We start from the raw sequence: 20,954 nt of genomic DNA on the forward strand, positions 1-20,954 counted from the left end.
GAGATCAGTCCTAATGCCATGCATGAAACAATTAGAACTGTACAAATCACTATATTACCATTAATTATAAGGCAGTTAAGTTGTACACCTGCTGAAATATTTCATAGAATTTACTGTAATTCAATTAAGGTAGCTATACATACTGATTTATGATTGTAAAACTGATTAGAATTTTAAAGTACTTTATTTCAGTCATACATTATTGTCAAATGCAACATTCATTATGACTGATTTTCCAAAATTTGGTCACAGTTTGCAAACTTGTGTGCGCATGATTCAGCAACACACAGCAATATTACCAAATTGCAAATCACTAGTGTATAACAGAATGATGAAGTGTTCACGGTTGGATAAATTTCAATAATCACAGAATAAAAACCACAAGAGATGTGCTTCATGTGAAACCCTAATATATAGATAGCTAGTTAGGATGAATTAATTATTGTTTTAGATAAATTGGTTTAAAGTGTACATAGTTCTAGCTAATTTTACTGGAATTGCAGAGATACAAGTAAGCAGCTTTTGCTCACTGTTGTGTGTATCCCTACAGGACCCTACTAGGGTTATACAAGGGAAACTGGCTATTACAATAATGTACTAGGTAATATATAATTCATATATACAAAATTTTACTATGTGTCGAATTTCAAACCATATATACATTTAAGTTAGTTTCCGAATCATTTTGATTGATACATATAATGCCATATAATTATACACCTTGTACTGGCAGTAACTAGCTGTTTATTTATAGGAAATGAACTCGTGCATGAGGATTGAGGAATGAAAAATTGGAGAGGATTCTTGAGGTGGAACATGATCCATTAGTTTTCTCATACACTGGAGGCATGAGTCTACAAGCATACTATAATCTTATTGTTGTCTGAGCTCTCTGGCTAGTGTTACAGTAGCAGGGGGATGAATTCAGGGTTTTGCAAGAGGGTGCACCAGGGTATTAGGTTTATGGAGTCTGGAGGTGCAGCCCCCCAGAACTGTAAAGTGATGTGTTGTTGTAATATATCATGGTTGCATGCCATAATGCTATAGGGCTTGGTGCAGTGGAAGGGTGGTTTGTATAGGAAAGCATGCAGTAACGTGTCGTGGTATGTTTATATGTGCTCAAGTTAGCATGTTAGTGACACAATACCAAACTTATATACCAGTGGCACAGTTCCTTTTGTTCCAAAAAATGTCTTCCTTCTGTGCCTTGCCTTTCCTTTTGTCTTCAATTAAGATGGTCATCATCTTCTTCATGCAATGAAACCATATCAAGGAATTAAGTTTCCATATCAGCTCTTTCTGTAGTTACGTAGATGCTACAAAGTGGGGGTGGTAATACCCACTCCTTATGACCACAAATGATGGTCAACCAACTGTAGGATCTTAGGGAGGAACAACAACAAAAACACATTTTATCAACATTTTCATACTATATAAGGGTTGAATTGTATCTTGCATAGTGGTCATTGATACCGATCATTGGTGTCAGTAAGTGCCACCAAACACTATTGACACCACTTAAGCATTAAACACACTAGTTGTATGAAAGTAAGCTTTTGGTGAGTTCTAGGATTGTAGGGAGTGAAGCAATCATCCTAGCAAAGCCAGGCCAGCCCTAGCTCACCTCAAATGCACCAAAAACTTGCCTTTATACAGATAGTGTGTGTGAAAGACATCATTATGCTAAACAGGGAAACTTCAGTGTTAGCATTAGGGTTGGATGTTCAGCCTTGGTTTCTTCTTCACTGATAGTATCAGAAGTCAGTAGCTGGCATTGGTAGTTGAATGGTTAGCATAGTGGACTAGAGCATAGGTAGTGGCCAAGGGCTGGAGATCTGCTTTAATGCAATTTTGTTTTTCTTTTTGTCTATTTAGACGGCACTTATTGACACCAACCATCAGTTTCAATAGTCTCAGCCTTAGTACTACACACTGTAAATACTATTGTAAATGCAAATATGAGGAGCTAGGGGCAGAACCCCTTGAGGCTTAGCCCTCTCTTCGAACCCTTCAAAATAAGATTTAACAGAAAAAATTAGAAGAAGGATTGAAAACTGAAAATAAATTGATAATACATTTATAGAGCATTTAAATATCTAATAGAGCAGTCTAAATGTTTCATAATAATATTATAGTATGTACAGTGAAACATAGATCCAACTACTACCCGGCATCTCCATCTGATCTACCCCCTACCAAGTTTCTTAAATACTGTTTATAAAGCTGCATTACTATTGGTGTAGAAATAGCTTAAGTACAGTAGCCTAACAAACTGTGTTTTACAATGTGCAGGTTGAGATAATTGAGGGTGTCCACTTCCAGAACTTAAAAACAGCTAATTTAACCCCATATACTTTTAAATACTCTAATAGAACATACACTATAACTGATACTTAGAATACTCTAATTGAACAGTCACTTTCAAATTCAGGTAAAATAAAAAGCTTCAACCAAGTCTACTGTACAACAACTACAACACAGATGTACTACAATAATAACAAGGTGTTACTATAACCTGAGAACGTCAACATGAAAATTAATGGAGTCCTACAGTTAATAAGAGGACAACTAGTTATTAACAGCTATAGGGAGGGACAAGGGTACGGTACATGCTCTTTGTAAAAGAGACTTTAAAACCACACACACCACCACTGCAGTATAGAGATTCACAAAAAGTATGGAACCAAATCTGTTGGAATCAAAATCTATCATGGAGGCTTTTGTCTAACACAGGGTTTGCTAGAGATTACAGTAAGTATCAAAATGTTACCAATTAATGACAACCTGATAAGTGAATACACTACTCACACAGACACACAGACACACACACACACCCTTAGGTCCCAAGTAGACAATTGCAAATTGCAGTCATCATCAACATCAGTTCTATTAGCACAGCAATAATATATAGTGTACAGAGACCTCAACTTGGAAAGTGCACTTGGAGTGAGACTTGAGAGATTTGCTTAACTTATGCGTGAGGTCTTGTCTTAGTAGGAAAAATTCCTGTTAAATTTGCAACTTCCTTTGGCTATTTTCAGTTATAACTCTCCATTTTTAGCCATTAGAGCATCCATTTTTAGCCATAGAGCACTGTTTAGTGCTTTGCCAAGCGGTTTGAAGTGAAACTAACAAGGGGTAGCTAACGTCTTGGGACTCTCGTACACCATAGAAATCCAATTATAAATACATATAAATAAATGAAATATTTATTGAAATAATGCAGAAATACGTGTTGAACTACTTAAAGATTGGGACTCTCGTACACCATGTTGGGTTTTTGCGTGGGCGCTGGCTACCCCTCGGAAACTAAATACATTAGAGCTTAATTTTCCAGGAATTACAATGCGTGAGATGGAAAACCATGCGTGAGATAACAATCCAATGAGTGTGTCTCACGCGTAATGCGTGAGAGTTGAGGTGTCTGAGTGTAATTCTGTACATGTCATGGTAAAACTATATAAAACACTTGTTCACCCAATTGTTGAATATAACAATGTCATATGGGGACCTTCTTACACACTTGACAATCAAAAACGCAGCGTAAAGCAACCAGAATGATTCCATCTATCAACCATTTATCATACTATGACAGATTAAGACATCTAAACATACCATCTTTACAACACCGTAGACGAAGGGGTGATTTGATATATTTGTACCAAATTCTCAAAGGCAGTTATGATAGTATAGAAAATCATTTATTTACCCCATCCACTTCTAATGTAACAAGAGGTCACACAAGGAAATTATTCAAACATCACACTAATTCGTATACAAGATCTAATTTTTATAGTAACAGAGTAATCAATGACTGGAATTCATTACCCCAATCTATTGTTGATTCTCCCTCTGTCAATGATTTTAAAACACTGCTGGACAGACACTACAGTAATTGCTTATTTGATTTTGTATAGTAATTAGAATAGCTAAGCACATAATAATTATTAATTTTGTTTATGGACGTACAGGCATAAGCCTTTATCCTTAAAATACAAATACAAAAATATATCAATGAACCTTCCACTAAGCGTGCATATAAATTTTTTTTTAAATTTACTGCTCTTTGCGCGCTTAATTTTTAATGTAACGATACGCCAGCCTTCCGACACTGCTACCATAGACTGCTACTCTCTGTGCTTCGTGAGAAAATAGTGATCGACAATGGCTGCTCAGAGAAGAAGTGGTAACGCACTCAAAACAGGTGAGCTGTGTAGTCTTGTGCGCAGACCGCCTTTCGCCAGGATCGCGGGAAAAAATTGTAACTTAGCCAATTTGTTCTGAATCCCCAAATTCTGTTTGAAGGGTTATAAACAAGACAAGATATTCCTTGCATCTGCTGCTGCTACTGCTACTAACTATTATTGCGACACGACGTCACCCGAGGAGTAGGTAACGACCTGAAATTTCGTAGATCATCTCTGAAATTATTTCTGAAAGATGAAATATTGCCTGAAAATTATGCAGTTTGAAAGATGAAATTTGACGAACGAAAAGATGTAACAAAAATTTACAGAATTTACTAATTATAAAATTACTAATTTTTACGGAGAAATTGGAGCTAAAATTTGTCTTGAAAGATGAGTTATGGGCAGTTATATTTCTGAAAGATGAAATATGGGCAGTCATCTTTGAAATTTCGTAGATGATTTTGGCTTGCTACCTACCCCTCGGTGACACCTCTGGCAATCCACGTACACCCTTATCTATGACCATAGTCAACTCAGAGTCAATTGTGACAGCCACAAAATAGTGCCACAGTGGGTCATGATGATACGAAGAGTTCAAAACACACAATTGAAAACTAGTTAAAATCAAAAGTACAGAATTACATAAGACGTTAGGACCTCCAATAGGTCACAGGGTCAAATACTGATAAACGCTTTTTATGCTATAGGTCAAGGTAAAAATTTCCCCATAAAGACTTTGACAGCAGTTGCAGATTTACTTATGTGCCTACGTGACACACTGTTGCCCAGCTGATAGTTTGGTGCTGCTATGTACTACTGCTTACAAGAGACAAGATTCCCTGCTTTTTGAGAAGGAATGAAAAAATAATTTATAAAGTAAATTGACACACCCTTGCCCAGCTTTAGTTTCACTCCCTGACTGCTTTTGTGTATTTGGATGGGGGAAAAGGGAATTCCATTAGCCATTTTAGTCTGAATCTGGGGATTGTTTGGTGTTGCAATACGCCATGAACACAACAAAACTTAATGCATGTCTTTGTGTTTCGTGCACCTGTCACAACAGGGGTGCAACACCTTCAATCTGTATGTAATTTGAAATCAATTTGTGATTTGAAACCTGATTTATGGTTTAAAAATTTACGTGTGATTGCTGTAGTGATTTGTGAGGTTATTACTGGGTTCTGAAGGGCAACCAGTGATGAGTATGAAACACCAGTTTTGTGCCACTGTGAGTTTTTAATATGTGTTTGCGAGACTACTTTTCAATCAGTTATAATTATTTGCTTGGACGAAAACTTGGTTTGTGATTGCTAGCTGATACTATAGCAAGTGCCCGTGTGATACCCCCTTGCTGGGCGTGGTGTTACTTATAAGTACAAGGAGTGCAGTAACTCATACAGTGTGGCTATAGCCACACCATATTTGTTTACAAATTCTTATCAGGAACTGTATAGGGTTCCCAACAAGATTTGTAAATGTAATGGGATCTATCTGACCAATGAAATGTACCAGAGCTCCATGGAGCTTTTTAATTTCCAGTGTTTACATAGCTCTCAACCTGAATCCTTTGTCAGAAGTGAGATCTACATGCACACAAAGCTACATACATATTTCCACTGTCATGCAACCTGGTGGAGAGAACAAACACAGTAGATATTCAATGATATATCGTGTATCAATCATATGTTGAGGCCATGAATAGTATCAATATGAATTTGGTTATCATGTATTGTGATATCAGGGGCAGATCTATGGGGTGGGCTTTGGGGGCTGAAGCCCCACTACCCTTCACTTTTAGGCTTTACTTGATCAATATGCTGAAGATTATAATGAAATTTTGTCTTAGCATAATTATATGATCACTAATAATAATACAAATACTCATAAAACCACCTTATAAACATCTTTCCAAGGCATTATTAGTGGATTTATTCTAAAGTTTATGCAACAAGGACCCGGATCAGTATTGGAGGTGTACAAGATCGAGATACTCTAATAGAACAGTCACCTAACTAATAGAACATTCAATGTAAGCATAAAAGCGGTTGGTTCTGTTATGGAATTTTTCCAAATCTGCCTGTGCCTATACATACAATGAAGTGCATTGTTCATCTACTTGTGTAGTTATTACCGGTACCGGTATACTTAATTCAGGTACACAATTTCCATTGAAAATGCTCTCAGATTCAATTTTGTATCATTAAAATTTCAGTTTCAACATTATTATTCTATCATGCACGCAGGGTACATATGCTGAACCTACCCAAACCTTCCCATTAGCAAATGCTGCAGAGAGCCATATATATCTAAAGGCAGTATATAAAATATCTACAGGCAGAAATATGCATTTTATGTGGAAATGTCTCCAAATTGCAGTATTTTAGCATCTATATTTCAAAATTTTCCTGGGGGGCATGCCCCCAGACCCCCCTAGTTCCAGCATGCTGGGAGGTGTGCAAAGCACACCTCCACCAAAGAGATTAGTACTTTGAGTTAGCCCCCCCTCCCCTTTTTATAAATCCTAGATCTGCCCCTGGATATATTGATGTATCGAGGTGTATGAACATAAGAAATGCACTAACTTTTTAATGGCCGACATTCACATACATCAAGTAAGTGTTGTACCGATCCCACTTTTTAGGCAAAACCGATATCCGATATTTTTTACCTTATTGTACTGATAGTTAACTGATACCCGATTGTAGGTCTCTACAAGTTACACTTGTGCATACTTCACTAAAAGTACAGCTAGTAAAGTCAATGCTGTGAGGTAGTACACTTACCTCAATTAGCCGCTAATCAGACAACTGGGCTAGCGCTCCAACCAAGTACATGCCAAAGCCTTTGACACCTGCCCTCCAGTGGTATGGCACCTGCTGTAGCTGAATAGACTAATAATCTGCTGGCTACAGTCCATTACAAACGATTTCCAATTATGGTGAAAACAGTTAATTATCGACTTCTACCGATTACTGATCCAATTATCGGTACAACTCTAAATATAATGTATGTATGTTATAGATGCCAGTTGTTACACTTAAATGATTATTTAGCATTTTGGAATTTGGAAAAGGGAAAGGGTTTTATTTCCAAAAAAAGTAACACCAAACACCTATGTTTATACTCCACTTTGTACTGTGTGGTGTCATGATACAATGGAGGCAATGTATCGATACACCCAAATACTGTATTGTTGCAACTCTAGAACACAGTAAATGTGCCCTTAGGCTGATAATTGCTGTATATTTGTGCTCTATTGTTGCTATCCATGCACATATATTGTTCTCTATATTACTGTGTCTACATGCATTCTGCCACCATAATGCTCAAATTCGAATTGGAATTACATATGCAAACTGTAAACTGACATATCCATTAAATTCTGGTATTACATTTTTATCCTTTGAAAGCACTGGCATCTTACAGTGCATGCATGGGCACCACAATAATCGACAAAGGTGTAGTTGAATGGATCACACTGGCTTATGAATAACTTGTTTGGGCTGCTCTGTCTCCCAACGTCTAGAGAAGATATTTCTTCCTCTCAGTATGGCAATAATACATCTGGATGTTCACAATCATTAGCTATTCAGAAAATCGAAGTGAAACTAAGAATGGATGAAGGTGTTTATTGGTTATTTATCACAGTATGCAAATGTGCTAAAATATGCTACAATCCTTGTGTAGTGTTCCATTTAAATCTTGCTGTCCACCATAAGACAAAATTTATTATCACAGCTGTACTGTAATTAGCCAGAAATAAGTGATTTAATAATTAGATTGATGTAGTTCATTGCGTGATGACAGAAAATAATAAATTCAGGCCATGTAGTTAGTTAGGATTGTAGTTAGTTAGGATTGTAGTTAGTTAGGATTGTAGTTAGTTAGGATTGTAGTTAGTTAGGATTGTAGTTAGTTAGGATTGTAGTTAGTTAGGATTGTAGTTAGTTAGGATTGTAGTTAGTTAGGATTGTAGTTAGTTAGGATTGTAGTTAGTTAGGATTGTAGTTAGTTAGGATTGTAGTTAGTTAGGATTGTAGTTAATTAGGATTGTAGTTAGTTAGGATTGTAGTTAGTTAGGATTGTAGTTAGTTAGGATTGCCATCAATGAATTATAAACAGTTAGTTATATTGTATGAGTCAGGTAATTTACTTGATTTTGTTGTATGCCAATCCTCTATCCTTACAGGTCTCAACAGACAACCTAGACTAGATCAGTTGAATGATCATGTCCGACCAATAGTAGGTACTAAATGGTATGATCTTGGAGTGGTGCTTTTGAATGATTATAACATGCTTGATATCATTAAAAATAACCATCCAAACGATACTGAGACCTGTTGTACTGCAATGTTCAAGGTTTGGCTTCAAAGAGATGATAACTCTAGTTGGTCCAAGTTAGTCAACGCCTTAAGAGCACAAAGTGTTGCACTAAATGTATTGGCTGGTGAAGTAGAAAGGATGTTTGAAACTGGTGAGGCTGTTAATCTGTTGTGTAGCTTTATTGTTATTGTGTATGAATTACAGATACATCTCATGAAGGAAGTGAAGGCAAAGGGCACAGCAGGCATGATGAGGATAGCAGTCGCCAAGGTGAGATTGGTATTATCAGTATGCCTCACAACATCTGGCCAAGTTTTTTTTTAAGTTGCCACAGGAAATCTCCAAGTGGTTCCTTACTGAATAATTCTCAGACAGTAGTGACCAGATAAAGATATATTTCACTGTCAAGATTACTCCCAAAGTAACTCTAGATATAGACAGTTTTCTTTATCGTTGCAGAGATGATATGTACAGTACAGTGGAACCTGTCTTAAAGGACCCTCCATGACCCTGTAGAGATTTTAGCTACATTACAAGTTGTCCTGTAGAGAATTTAGCCAACATTACGAGTCGCCCTGTCGAAAGTTCAGTTACATTACAAGTCACCTTGTAGAGAATGTAACTGCAAGAAAGTCACTAGAGTTTAACTATGTTAAAGGTCTTTCTGTAGAGAGTTCAACTAGGTTACAAGTCACTCTGTAGAGAGTTCAACTATGTAACAAGTGACCCTGTAGATATTCAGCTATGTTACAAGTCACAATGTAGAGAGTTCAGCACAAATAAGTTGCCCTGTAGAGAGTTCAGGTCACCCTGTAGAGAATTCAATTACAAACAGATATCCTGAAGGAGTTCAGCTACAAGAAAGTCAACCTGTAAAGAGGTCAGCGTCATCCTGTAATACAAGAAAAATAGTTCGACTGGGTCACAGCTACTCAACATGTTTCCCTGTAGAGTTCAACACAAACAAGTCTACCTGTGGAGAGGTCATTTGATAATTTTTAAATATTAATTTTACAGTAGTATATTTGTTATACAAATAAACAGCATTCATAATTCACAAATAAAACATCTGTACTTCATCGTTTCAGTAGAAAGAAAAAAGACAAGTAAAGGCGAAACCCCAAAGCTGGCCTTAGATGTGAGATTCAACCAAGACATAGACATAATGATGTTAATGCCAACCATTTTTATGATTGCACTCATTGAAATTAACATAATTGCAGCCATTTCGTGGCTGCCACCTTTGTTTTCACATCTTGTTTCACTGCTCTTTTGAAAGCCACACCCTTTTTCACAGCTTGGCTGTAGTGAATAATATTAATAGTAACTAGCCTTTCACTATTAAATAGAGTAAAATAACTGAAAGATATTCAGGTGATCCCGAGCTGTATGTACTTGACAGCTTTGTGTGTGTTGTCACCAGGTAGTAGTAGTAGTCAATCATCGTCTACTGATAGCCACACTCATGAGTCAGCACATCCTGGAATAAAGAGAACAAAAGGACCTGACAAAGGAGGAACTAAAAAGGGGAAGACATCATCCACTAATCAATCAGGTTTATATCACACATACCTGTACACTGTAGGTGTGATGGAGTTGTGGTCATTGTTGACTTCTATTATTATTCAGCATGATTGTACTATATATTGAGAATCATGAAAGTTTGGGTAGCAGAACAATAGCCAGCACCAATGTGACCACATACAGTGCATAACTCTAGTAATAGCTAGCCACCAAACCAGTGGCATTGTTCCTTGGACACAGTACTCAGCATTCAGTAATAGTAGCTCCTACCATGTTACAAATAAGCACTGTGAGTGTACTGTACCATAAAACAGTTGATAAAGCACCCATTTAATTTGTGTCTGATTTGTAAATATTCCACCTGAAAGCCATAACGGTATAGCATTGCCAAATCAGCCAAACTGTGTGAAATAGCCTGGATTTTAAAAGTTGTGAAATCATGGTGGCTGCAATTATGTTAACAGCAATCACTTTAAGGGTGCTAGCGCCTTTTTGAAGCCACACAAATGCTGTTGTTTTTACCTTTGATACAGGCAAAAAGGAAGCTACAGGAATCTAAACTACTGCTTCGAAGATTGACCTAACTTTCTACTATACAGAGACCAAAGTATAAGATTGTACCTTGTTTCATTCACGCGCTATAGTCCCTCAAAGTTAACCCATACATTTTTCTTATTCCGAGATACTGGCTGCTTGCACAGGCATCAAATTCGCCGTGAAGATTCTTCAACAAACTTGTGGAAACTTAGCGCAGGGATTTGTCTTTGCACTTCTTCTTTCTTGAGTTATAAAACAAAGAGTGAGTGCCCGCGAGCGAACTTCAACTTCCGGGCCTTGTAACTTCATGCTGGATCACAACAATTATAATTCCATGCGCTAAAAGTTTGCAAATTTATCACTGATGGTCCACCAAAAGTTTGGTAGAGATCCGACTATCGTGTATTCCAGAATATCGCCTTTTACAATGCAGTGTAGAACATGCGCACGCCGACCAGTTATTACAACAAATTCCACAAAACCACAAATGCTAACTTTATCAAATAACAAGTTATAAATGAAGTTCTGAAGAAAAGAAAAGCTCTTGTTCCTTTTCTTTACACACTGGGACACCTTCCTGTTGCTTGTGGAGTCGTCAAGTCTGCTCTTCGATAGGTAACGCCTCGTAACGCACAGCCAGTGTCTTGTTATGTGTGATAAATCCAGCTGGAACATCGTCACTACCTAAGAACAGGTGTATAATACAAATATAACTTACCAGCGTACACTATCACTCGAGAAAACTCAGGAAGAACGTGTGTTGGCTACAAATCAGCTTGTATCTCGGCTTGTTCGCACGTATCTTCAACACTAGCACTAACTTTCAGGCTAATTCACTCTACTGTCACTGTTGGACACCCAGACGATCATTTTCGTGATGGTTTTCAAAAGAAACAGGCTGTTTCTTGGCCAATTCCTTTGGCACAAAACACGGCCGCCTAACACGGATACTTTGGGTATGCGTAATATTGCCAATTATGATGTAATAGCCGCATGTGGTTATGTGGGTTGTCCCTTGAATGGCTTCAAAAACCCGCTAGCACCCTTAATAATAAAATCACCGCCATGTCAAATGCAACTTTTTTAACCCTGGCTATTTTAAAGGCCGCAACTATTTTCAGAGTTTGGTGTGTTGGCATGGATATTACTTTTAAGCCCAAAGTCAGCCTATTACTTGCTACAAGTTTCTTCTTTCTACAGGCATATATTATACATTAGTAACTAGTCAATGAATACAACAAATGAATGATATGCTGAGATTGTATCATTCTAATAGAACATATACACTCTAATACAGTGCTAGGTCTTTGTACATTATACCGTATGTAATAGTTGTAACATGGGCATGAGTAGAGGGCTTTGCCTGATATATATGCCTGACTGCCTGAGGGCCACAGGCCCGAGAGCAAAGGGCATGCATATAAAGCAAAGCCCAAATACCCCATGTTACAGCTAATATGTAACACTTATCAGGCTGATAGCCTGTACATACATGAGTAGAGGGCTTTGCCTGATATATATGCTTGACTGCCTGAGGGCCACAGGCCCGAGAGCAAAGGACATACATATAAAGCAAAGCCCAAATACCCCATGTTACAGCTAATATGTAACACTTATCAGGCTGATAGCCTGTACAGGGCGATCAATCATCCAAGCCAATACGAGTGCAGCCACTGGATGCATTATATAAATTTTCAATTATGGGTCAGCAGCTGGTAGCTACGTTCAGTTACAATGAACGGACATCTTCTAGAGATATCATGGAGAATTTCGGTTACGTGAGTTTAATGTTTTAATCAGTGCTGTTGAATCGTTTATGGAAAAGGTATGGAGTTCACTAAAGGCCTAGATAAGTAAGCTTATTTGTAGAGTGGTTACTCCATGCAGAGTGGTAGCTTCATGATGGGGGCGTGTCCGTATTCGAAAACATGTGGAAATGACGGTGAATAAGCTGTAGCACTAGTACTCACCTTAGCCCAACGCTTTTCAATTAGTAGGATGGCGAGGATAACAAAACGCTCTCTGACTGAGTGGTTTTCATAGCAAAATCCAAGTTGTGCATCCTAATCATACCGGTGCCGGTATTAATTGATCCCCACAATCAATTTTGGCCTCAACGTCTGTATAATCAGTACCCAGTTAGCCCGGCTACATTTCATATGCAGCCCGGCTAGCTGGGCTACATACGAAATGTAGCCCAGGTGGCTCCTTTGATCTGAGTTGTGAAAGTGTTACATATTATATTGGAAATCATTTGTGGAAGAAATAGTATTTCACTATTAAAGATGCATTTGCAAAGATTTTCTTGCAAATTTTTTCTCAGAAAAAAATTGAATGGATTCTGAATCAGATATGTGTATATATCAGTTCTGATCAATTGGCTATTGCTGAGGGTAATTAATACTTGAGGGAAAAGTTCAATAATCAATTAGTCCATGCATCACATGACCACAAGACTGCTTACATTTTATCACAATGGGAGCAGTGAAATGTAAGAGGAGGCTAGTTAGTGTCTGTCTATATAGGCATTATGCGTTGTTACCCTTATTGCAAACAGTATGTCTGATTAATTAATTCATTGTGATATTGTACAGGATCTTATGGCAAAATATAAAAAAAGGGATGAAGTCACATAATCCGTAAGCCAGTCAATTATAGGCAATAATCGGTTATGGACACTTGGTCCAGGTCACAACTCCACTGACTACTACTAACTTCCTTAAGCCACGATAACAGGTAATGCTATGTCACTTAGTCTCAAGACATTCCTTTTTCTTTACTGCAGCAGCTACAATGAATGTATCATAGACTACCTTTGATCCCTACTGTGCTCAAGATGTCGTAATGGAAGGGATATAACACTTCTTATAGTTTTACTGTGATTTAACATCACGTACTACTCCAGCTTGTTGTACTTTTTATCAATTATGGTCCCTACTATAGTTGAATTTTACAAAAAAAAATTGTGTACTTGTTTGTTAACTTCTTTTGTAAAATAAAATTATTATGATTGGTGAACCCATGCATACCGCATCAAAAGAAAGAAATGGCACTGCACACCCCAGCTATCAATTATCATCTGAAAAAGTGAAGTATCCTTTACGCTTCGTTGTCAGCTATGTTCAACCCGTTATACAGCATTACGAATCAAGAACTGGTTGAAAAGCACACTATGAAAAATACTGACAATTTCCATTATGAAGGGAAGCCATCATGTGTTACCACCAAATCGACACCTTCCACTGTCAGCAAAGATGAATGGAACACACTGACAAGTCCATGAAGAATGCATTGTACGTACTGCGGTATGCCAAAAGGCACGTGTCCGGCTGAAGTGATATTGAACAGTGAAAGAATCAAGCCCTTAGCCTTAGCCGTTGTTGAGTTATGCTTGTCTGAATATATCAGTCAGCGGTCAGTCAGTCACTAGAAAATTCCGTTTAATTTTTTTAAACTTCATAGCAACTTGTTGAAAGCACTTCGGGTAGATCTGAAGACTTGTTTGGGCTTGGTTTTACCTAACCAATACTGCTTCATCTTCATCTGGGGAAAATGAGGCTGGTTTTTTGGTGTTTTGTTTCATGTACCATACCCAAGCCTTGGCAGTCCCTTCTAATGCTTCTATACAGTACTATTGTACTGTATGATTTATCATTAGTACACACGCAAATATGTGTATACATATTATATCTATGTAGGTGCATCCACTGGAAGGCTGACAAGATTTTCCGAAATAGAATTAGAGTTTGCAAGAATGGCCAATGAAATTAAAAATGCACTATGTAGAGCAAACACTGATGTTCCTTCTTTGATTGAACAGCTTCAATCCATTTCTACTGTTAGTACAAAACAGGTACCTCTATTTGATGAAAATGTGTTTGAAAAAATACCAACAATTGACGAATTATGGAAGATATTGAGCAAGTTTTGGAACATTTTTGATTATGATATTCTGATACCTGTTGTCCGCTTATCAAAATGTGTGGAGGCTGAAGAATTACTTGATCAATTTCTGGCAAGGATTGACCCAGCTGCAATAGAGGGTGAAGATTTAGTCCTTCGCTACAGAGTATACCAAGTAGAAGGATTACTGCAACCACAACTAAGAGTGAAAATCAAGACGGAACAGTGTAACAATCAGGTCATGAAAAAAGTCAAGAAAATAATATCCAGAAAGTTTAGTTTAGAGGAATATTCACTTTATTTTGTAGGCATCAAGGAAGGCTGTATTGAACTTGTTTTTCGTATTTCAAAAGCTACAATGTCATATTTGTTAACATTTACAATCACAAACAGCATCATAGCTGACCTTACTGAGCAAGACATTATCTGTCTACAGATCAACAATATGAATATCTATAAACCGCCTGAGATGACCTTCCGTAAGGTAAGAGGTAATGCTTTGCATAACTACTTTAATTATTGTATCGTGCATACTGGAAATTAGTGGGTAAAAAATTGTACTATGATGAAGTCTAACATCAATTTAAAAAAAATTATTTTAGAAATAACCACAAACTAACACTTACAGTATCACTTCTGGCAACAATTTGTTTCAAAAATACATTCTTCAAATTTGTGCAAAACTTCTGAAATATATATGCATATATGAAGAGCATTGGAAGACACTACAGTACTGTTCAAACACAATGTCATCTTGTGAGTATGAGCAATTAAAAAACCCACTAACTAAAAGGCTTGGCACCTGTTTCACTCTTTATGAAAGACAGCACACAAAGCCAGTGACTTGCTACCAAACCTTTGCACTACAAAGGAAAAGATACAAAGGAGGACAAAGGTAAGTCCATGGCATAGGCGGCGGAAAGGGGGGCCTAGGGGGCTGAAGCTCCCCTTCAGAATAATATGCTGAAATTATCCTTCTTGGAGTGGGGCTGAAAACCGTGATAAAGATCGTGATACTCTAATAGAGCAATCACTCTAATAAAGCAGTCACAGTATTAGAGCAGTGTGTAGTGAGCTATTTAAGGATTTTATATAGTTTATCAGCTATAAATACGTAGCAGGTGAGGTGGGCTGCTATTGTCAGCTGGCTGTGAGCTTTTTTTTTTTTTTTTTTGGGTCTCACTTTACCAAGCCAGAGACAATGTAGTACCTCAGTTCATTTTGACCATAAGTCTGGATCCACCCCTGGTCAGCCCCAGCCCCCCTCATGTCAACTACTTCCTCCGCCACTGGTCCATGGTACATGATTGTACATACTACAGTATCCAATACTGTATGTCAAGGTGTAGTGAAGGTATCATGAGGCTGGCCAAGGTGTGGTGTGGCCTTATAAAAAAGCCAGGGTGAAAATGGTTGTGAAATCAAAGGTGGCGGCCAAGAAATGGCTGCAATGATGTTAATGCTAACCATGCATGCAGCTGTTGTTAAAATTTATTGTATCATTACAACCATTTCTTGGCCACCACCTTTGATTTCACAGCTTTTTCATGCAGGCATTTTATGAGTGCACCATTTTTTCACAAATTGGCTGTTTTTGTGTGAATTTCACTCCTTTTTGTACTTGATAAGGCCCCAAACCAGTCTATATGGCTGACTTTGAGATATATTTGGAATAGAGTGCACATTTTCTAAGAACTTATAATTGAATTCTACTTGCTCGTTTATTCAGCATCTTTTAGTGAGCTGTGTAGAATAATGATGTGGGGAAGGCTAGACTTATTAAGTTATTGTGTTGATGTTTTAGTGGGGACCACCAAAGTAAACTGTAAGGTAAAACCTGGTTACCATGCATAACTATTACTTGTGGTATACATCCAATTTAAATTTTAACCTAGAATGAGCTGTACATTAATGTTTTTGTCACAAATACAGATCATTTACTGATAATGATGTTAGTGCTACTTGTGTACATATTTTAGATCAGTTATCAATATTGGCTAATTTGGACATCGGTGTAACACTAAAACTATTGCACTAACTTTTCCTATAATGCTATCATATAGGATGCTTATATAAAATTCTTCTAGGCCATTTGTTTCTAACGCCCTATGCATAACTAACACAGGCATCTGTATGCTAATTGTACAACTATGTATGAAATTTATACAAATTTTTGTGCTACTATGCAGATCAAAGATACAGTTATAGATATATTTGAACAAGTATTTGGTACATCTACTAAAGAGTATTCCATCCAAACACTTTCCCAGCTACACTTTGCCATTAACAATTCTCCACAAGCCAGCCAATCTTATACTTGGAGTGTAGTTGATACTGTGTTGATTGACAGAGCTAAAATATTTAAAATGGAGGCAAAATGGTTTGCAGTTTTTTCAACAGTTGTATTAAACAAGGGGTACAGAATTTTAGCTGAACGCAAATCGGACCAGTCTGTCGTGTTGTTGTGTGAAGGAGAGAATTCTCCTATTGGTAAGCAGAAGGTGGACAAGTACTGGAATGATATCCTAGCTATTTTGCAACATTCGAATCCTCCTCATCAAATGCAAGTTTGTAATCACAGAGAAAATGGTTACTATGAATATGACCAAAATCTAATCTCCAATATCACCAGCCCAAATGCTCTGAGCAGTCAGTCATATGCTGAGTTCTATCACACAATTCTATATGGTACAATCAGACGAAAGGGAAATTCAACTAGTATTGCTAACTTTTATTCAAATGATGCAGACAAATGTTTTTCTCTTTGTGTTGGTGTTGCACAATGTTCAATTCCCCACCAAAGGTTTTTTAATTTTAGTGTACTTATTTCTCCATCCCATGAAAGTGGCTTTGTAAGAAACCAGCTGTCAGGCAAAAGCAAGATGATGCCGATGCGTGCTAATTATATAAATGAAATGAAGATGATTGATCTTAAGCAGTTTTGTGAACAAAATATTAATAATTATTACACTAGTTACTTTTGCTATCTTTCCAGAAGAGTTGAGAACATGGCGGATACTATTTGTAAGGAAGACAGTAGCATTGTAATTAGGAAAGGACTGGTAGAAGACCATCTAAGACCTCTCTGTAAAACTAGGGAGCTGTTACCAAACCTAAACAAGAGTGAAGAAGAATATTTGGGAGTCCTGCAGCAGCTTCAAGCAAAGTTTCACCATCTTTCTGGTAAACCTAATAAAGATGTCCTGCTGTATGTCCATGGACTTAATACTTCCATAAAAGAATGTCTTTTACGAGCTTCACAAATTGCATGTGATATTGACTTCAGCGGAAGAGTAGCTGTTTATAGCTGGCCTTCAATTGAATCACTATCTTGTTTCCAAGACAACAATCAGCTTGATGCTGCTATGCAAACATTTCTTGATTTTCTTGTAATGATGTGTCAGAGTGGCGGGAAGTTGCATATAATAGCACACAGTGCAGCTAACTTGTTGCTCACTAGGACAACAGGTTCAAGATTATCGCAGCTTGAAGGGAAATTAGGCCAAGTAATATGTGCTGATGCTGATGTCGAGGTAAAGTTCTTTCAAGAATTGTACAGAAACTCAAACTTAGCACCAGGAATAGACAGTATTGCTGACAATGTTACAGTGTACTATCATCCTAGTGACAAAGTACTACTATGGAAGGATTCAATACATCACATTGGACTTCCAATTGGTGGAGTACAAAGAAGGAAGATTGACTGTGTTAACATTGGCAAATGTGTATTTGAAAACAATTCTCAGTTGACTTATCACACTGTGCCACAAATGAAGCAAAATACTTATGCTGACAATGCTTTTATCATAAAGGACATGAGTGCAATAATCAATGAAGGGCTTGAGGCTTATCAACGTCCACACATTAAGATTGCTTGTTCTTGCAATACTGTCAAGCCTGATGGTATTGTCAAGCAAGAAGCTTGCCCTAAGTGTAACTCAAACTTTGAGTATGTTATTGACGGATTATTTTAAGTATCTACTATGTTTGCATACACATTTCATCATGCCAACTTTATTAATGGACTTGTAAAATGTACTACTGACTAATCTATATTATATTTTATTCAAATTTCTCATGCAGTCTTTGGTTATTGTACAAAAAGTATACAGGGTGTAAGCTACACTTGCATATAATATGCATGCAGGTATTAAATAATGTGTACAGTAGTACTCATTCAAATAACGTCTGGCTACCAGATGTTTTTAGTTATTTTATTTGTTAAGGCTTTACAGCATAAGTGCCGAAGGTCTGTGAGACACCTGGTCCTACAGCCTGTTTAAAGATGTCATATTAAGTATGTTTCCATCCTATTTATACTTGAACACTTACAGGAGTCTGCCAGGCGGTCAGGATGTTTTCTCCTTGTTATAATAATTAATTTCAGTTAATACTTCAATTCAAGTTCACCTTGGCTTCGTGTTGTCTATACAAATCTAATCCTTCGTTTACAAAGCATACGAAGTAGAAGGATTAATGCAACCAATACTAACAGTAAAAATTAACACAGAACACTGCAGTAAAAAGATTGTGAAGAAAGTAAAAAGATTATATCTGAAAACTTTAATTTGGCAGAATATTCACTTAATCTTGTATGCATGAAGGAAGGTTGTATTGAGCTACTCTTTCACATTTCAAAAAGCTACAGTGTCACACATGTTAACATTTTTAGTGTCTACAGCATCATACGTAATCTCTGTAGAGAAAGCATTACCTGCAGCTGTCTACAGATCAATAATATGAATTTTCATTCTCCATCTGAGGCCACTAATTTATGGTAAGAATTGAGGCTATAGTAACACTTTTAAGATTTCTGTTTGTACAATTACTGTTTAATGTTCACTTTTGTGTTATAAGAAACAACAGATTGAAGCCTAAAAATAATTCCTGATTTGTTTAATTTATTTTATAGAAAATACGTAGTTGGACTATGTACTCCTTATTTAATTGAATAGCTCTATGTCTTGCAAATTATGTTTCATGAAAATATTTCCTTTTAAAAGTCAAGGGACCTTGATTTAGGTTGATTACCTTGCGTCATTTGATGCTGACCACAGAGAATTGATTATATCCAAAGATGATGGGACAAGAAAAAGAATTACACTGTTCTCTACCTTAGATGATCCCATAGACTGTCAGAACATGGCTGGACCAAGCTATCATTATTTGATCTGTCTGGTCATGCAGTACACCTAATCAATATTACTCGGAATGCATGGTTGACAGATGAAACTGTACATGCAGATAGTGTTTCAATAATTCATATTGGAATAGTGGGCAATACATTTTACTTGATAAATCAACAAAGATGATTTTTTTATTCAATTGTTGGTTCAACTATCACACAAATAGGAATGTTATCTAATCACATCACGGGTACAAGGATTGTGAACTCTGCTAGAAACATAAGTTGCAAAAGTGTTCATCTAAATCATGATCAAATCAGTGAGTCAGATGTTATCCCTGAACTGCAGCGTGAAGTGGTAGTGATCAACAGCAATACTCAGCCTAATTCTAATAACACAGAAATTAGCAAAAGTAGACATGCTCATGACCCACTTGAGACAGAGACGGCAATAATTGTAATCTCCATAGTTGTTGGTTTAGCATTACTTGGGATAGTTGTTATAGCAACCTTCATTTTTTATTAGAGTACACTGCTGGCGTAAGAGCACTACAAAGTTTCTCTCAGTTAGCACAGTTAGTAGCATTCATCAAGCAACTGCAACAGAACCAGTACAAGCTCATGGTACTGTAGATCCACAAAATGCTCTGTTCTGATAGTTGCTAATTTGGGTGAGCCAGCTCCAATACCACCTGAAGAATCTCCTGTCTACACTGTAACACTCAAACCATCTACTAGCGATAGTCATGTTACAAGACAATCTAATGATGCAGTAAAAAGGGTGGAAGATTTTCAAGTATGTGGACCAATGCAGTGTTCTAGATCTTTGTCATCCATAGCCAATACAAGTCCTAATGAAAAAGACTCCTATAATGAGTAAGGAAGCTATATAACTGTGATGCATTGTTTGTAGAGACTTTTATTGTTTTTGTACTAAGCTAACTATATTCATGTGGTTTTGTGTAACCTGTTTTTTCCCCTTCATCAGTTTTGCAGTCAGTTGCCCTTGTACATGTATATTTGCAGAGCTTATGATAATTCTCCGTTGTCCTGCCACAATGTTCTGGCAAACCAAGTTTCCAAAATTGACTGGACATGTGGAAGATGAATGCCCAATATGTCTACTGTAGAATAGCAAATGAACATCATAGTGACATGTCATAATACCTTACTGCAGCTGTTATGTGGTTACAGTACACCAGAGGGTTGACAATGGTACAGTTGTGGTCACTCCCTTGGGCTTTAAGAATGTACAGACTACTACCTCGCCTCCTGGCAACCAAGTGACTGTTATTGTTGATAACATGCCAGCTCAGCCCTTAGGTTCTGTCCTTGTGCTTTGATGGGATGAC

General features: G+C 37.2%; 1 protein-coding gene across 6 annotated transcripts; it reads left to right on the forward strand.

Moving 5' to 3' along the window:
- The first annotated feature begins 4,071 nt into the window (after positions 1-4,071).
- LOC136266323 (uncharacterized) lies at positions 4,072-18,553 on the forward strand. 6 transcript variants are annotated; one of them, XM_066061334.1, is made up of 6 exons: positions 4,072-4,204; positions 8,380-8,664; positions 8,718-8,786; positions 9,943-10,068; positions 14,273-14,961; positions 16,667-18,553. In XM_066061334.1, the coding sequence occupies exons 1-6, from the start codon at positions 4,165-4,167 to the stop codon at positions 18,449-18,451; spliced, it is 2,994 nt and encodes a 997-aa protein (XP_065917406.1). In that variant the 5' UTR covers positions 4,072-4,164; the 3' UTR covers positions 18,452-18,553. The 6 variants fall into 6 exon arrangements, with proteins under 6 accessions (XP_065917406.1, XP_065917405.1, XP_065917407.1 ...); XM_066061333.1 differs by having other exon boundaries at positions 8,718-8,783; positions 9,937-10,068; XM_066061335.1 differs by lacking the exon at positions 9,943-10,068 and having other exon boundaries at positions 8,718-8,783.
- The last annotated feature ends 2,401 nt before the right edge of the window (positions 18,554-20,954 follow it).

The sequence above is a fragment of the Dysidea avara genome, chromosome 9 (assembly GCF_963678975.1).
Source record: "Dysidea avara chromosome 9, odDysAvar1.4, whole genome shotgun sequence".
In the NCBI taxonomy this organism is placed as follows: domain Eukaryota; kingdom Metazoa; phylum Porifera; class Demospongiae; order Dictyoceratida; family Dysideidae; genus Dysidea; species Dysidea avara.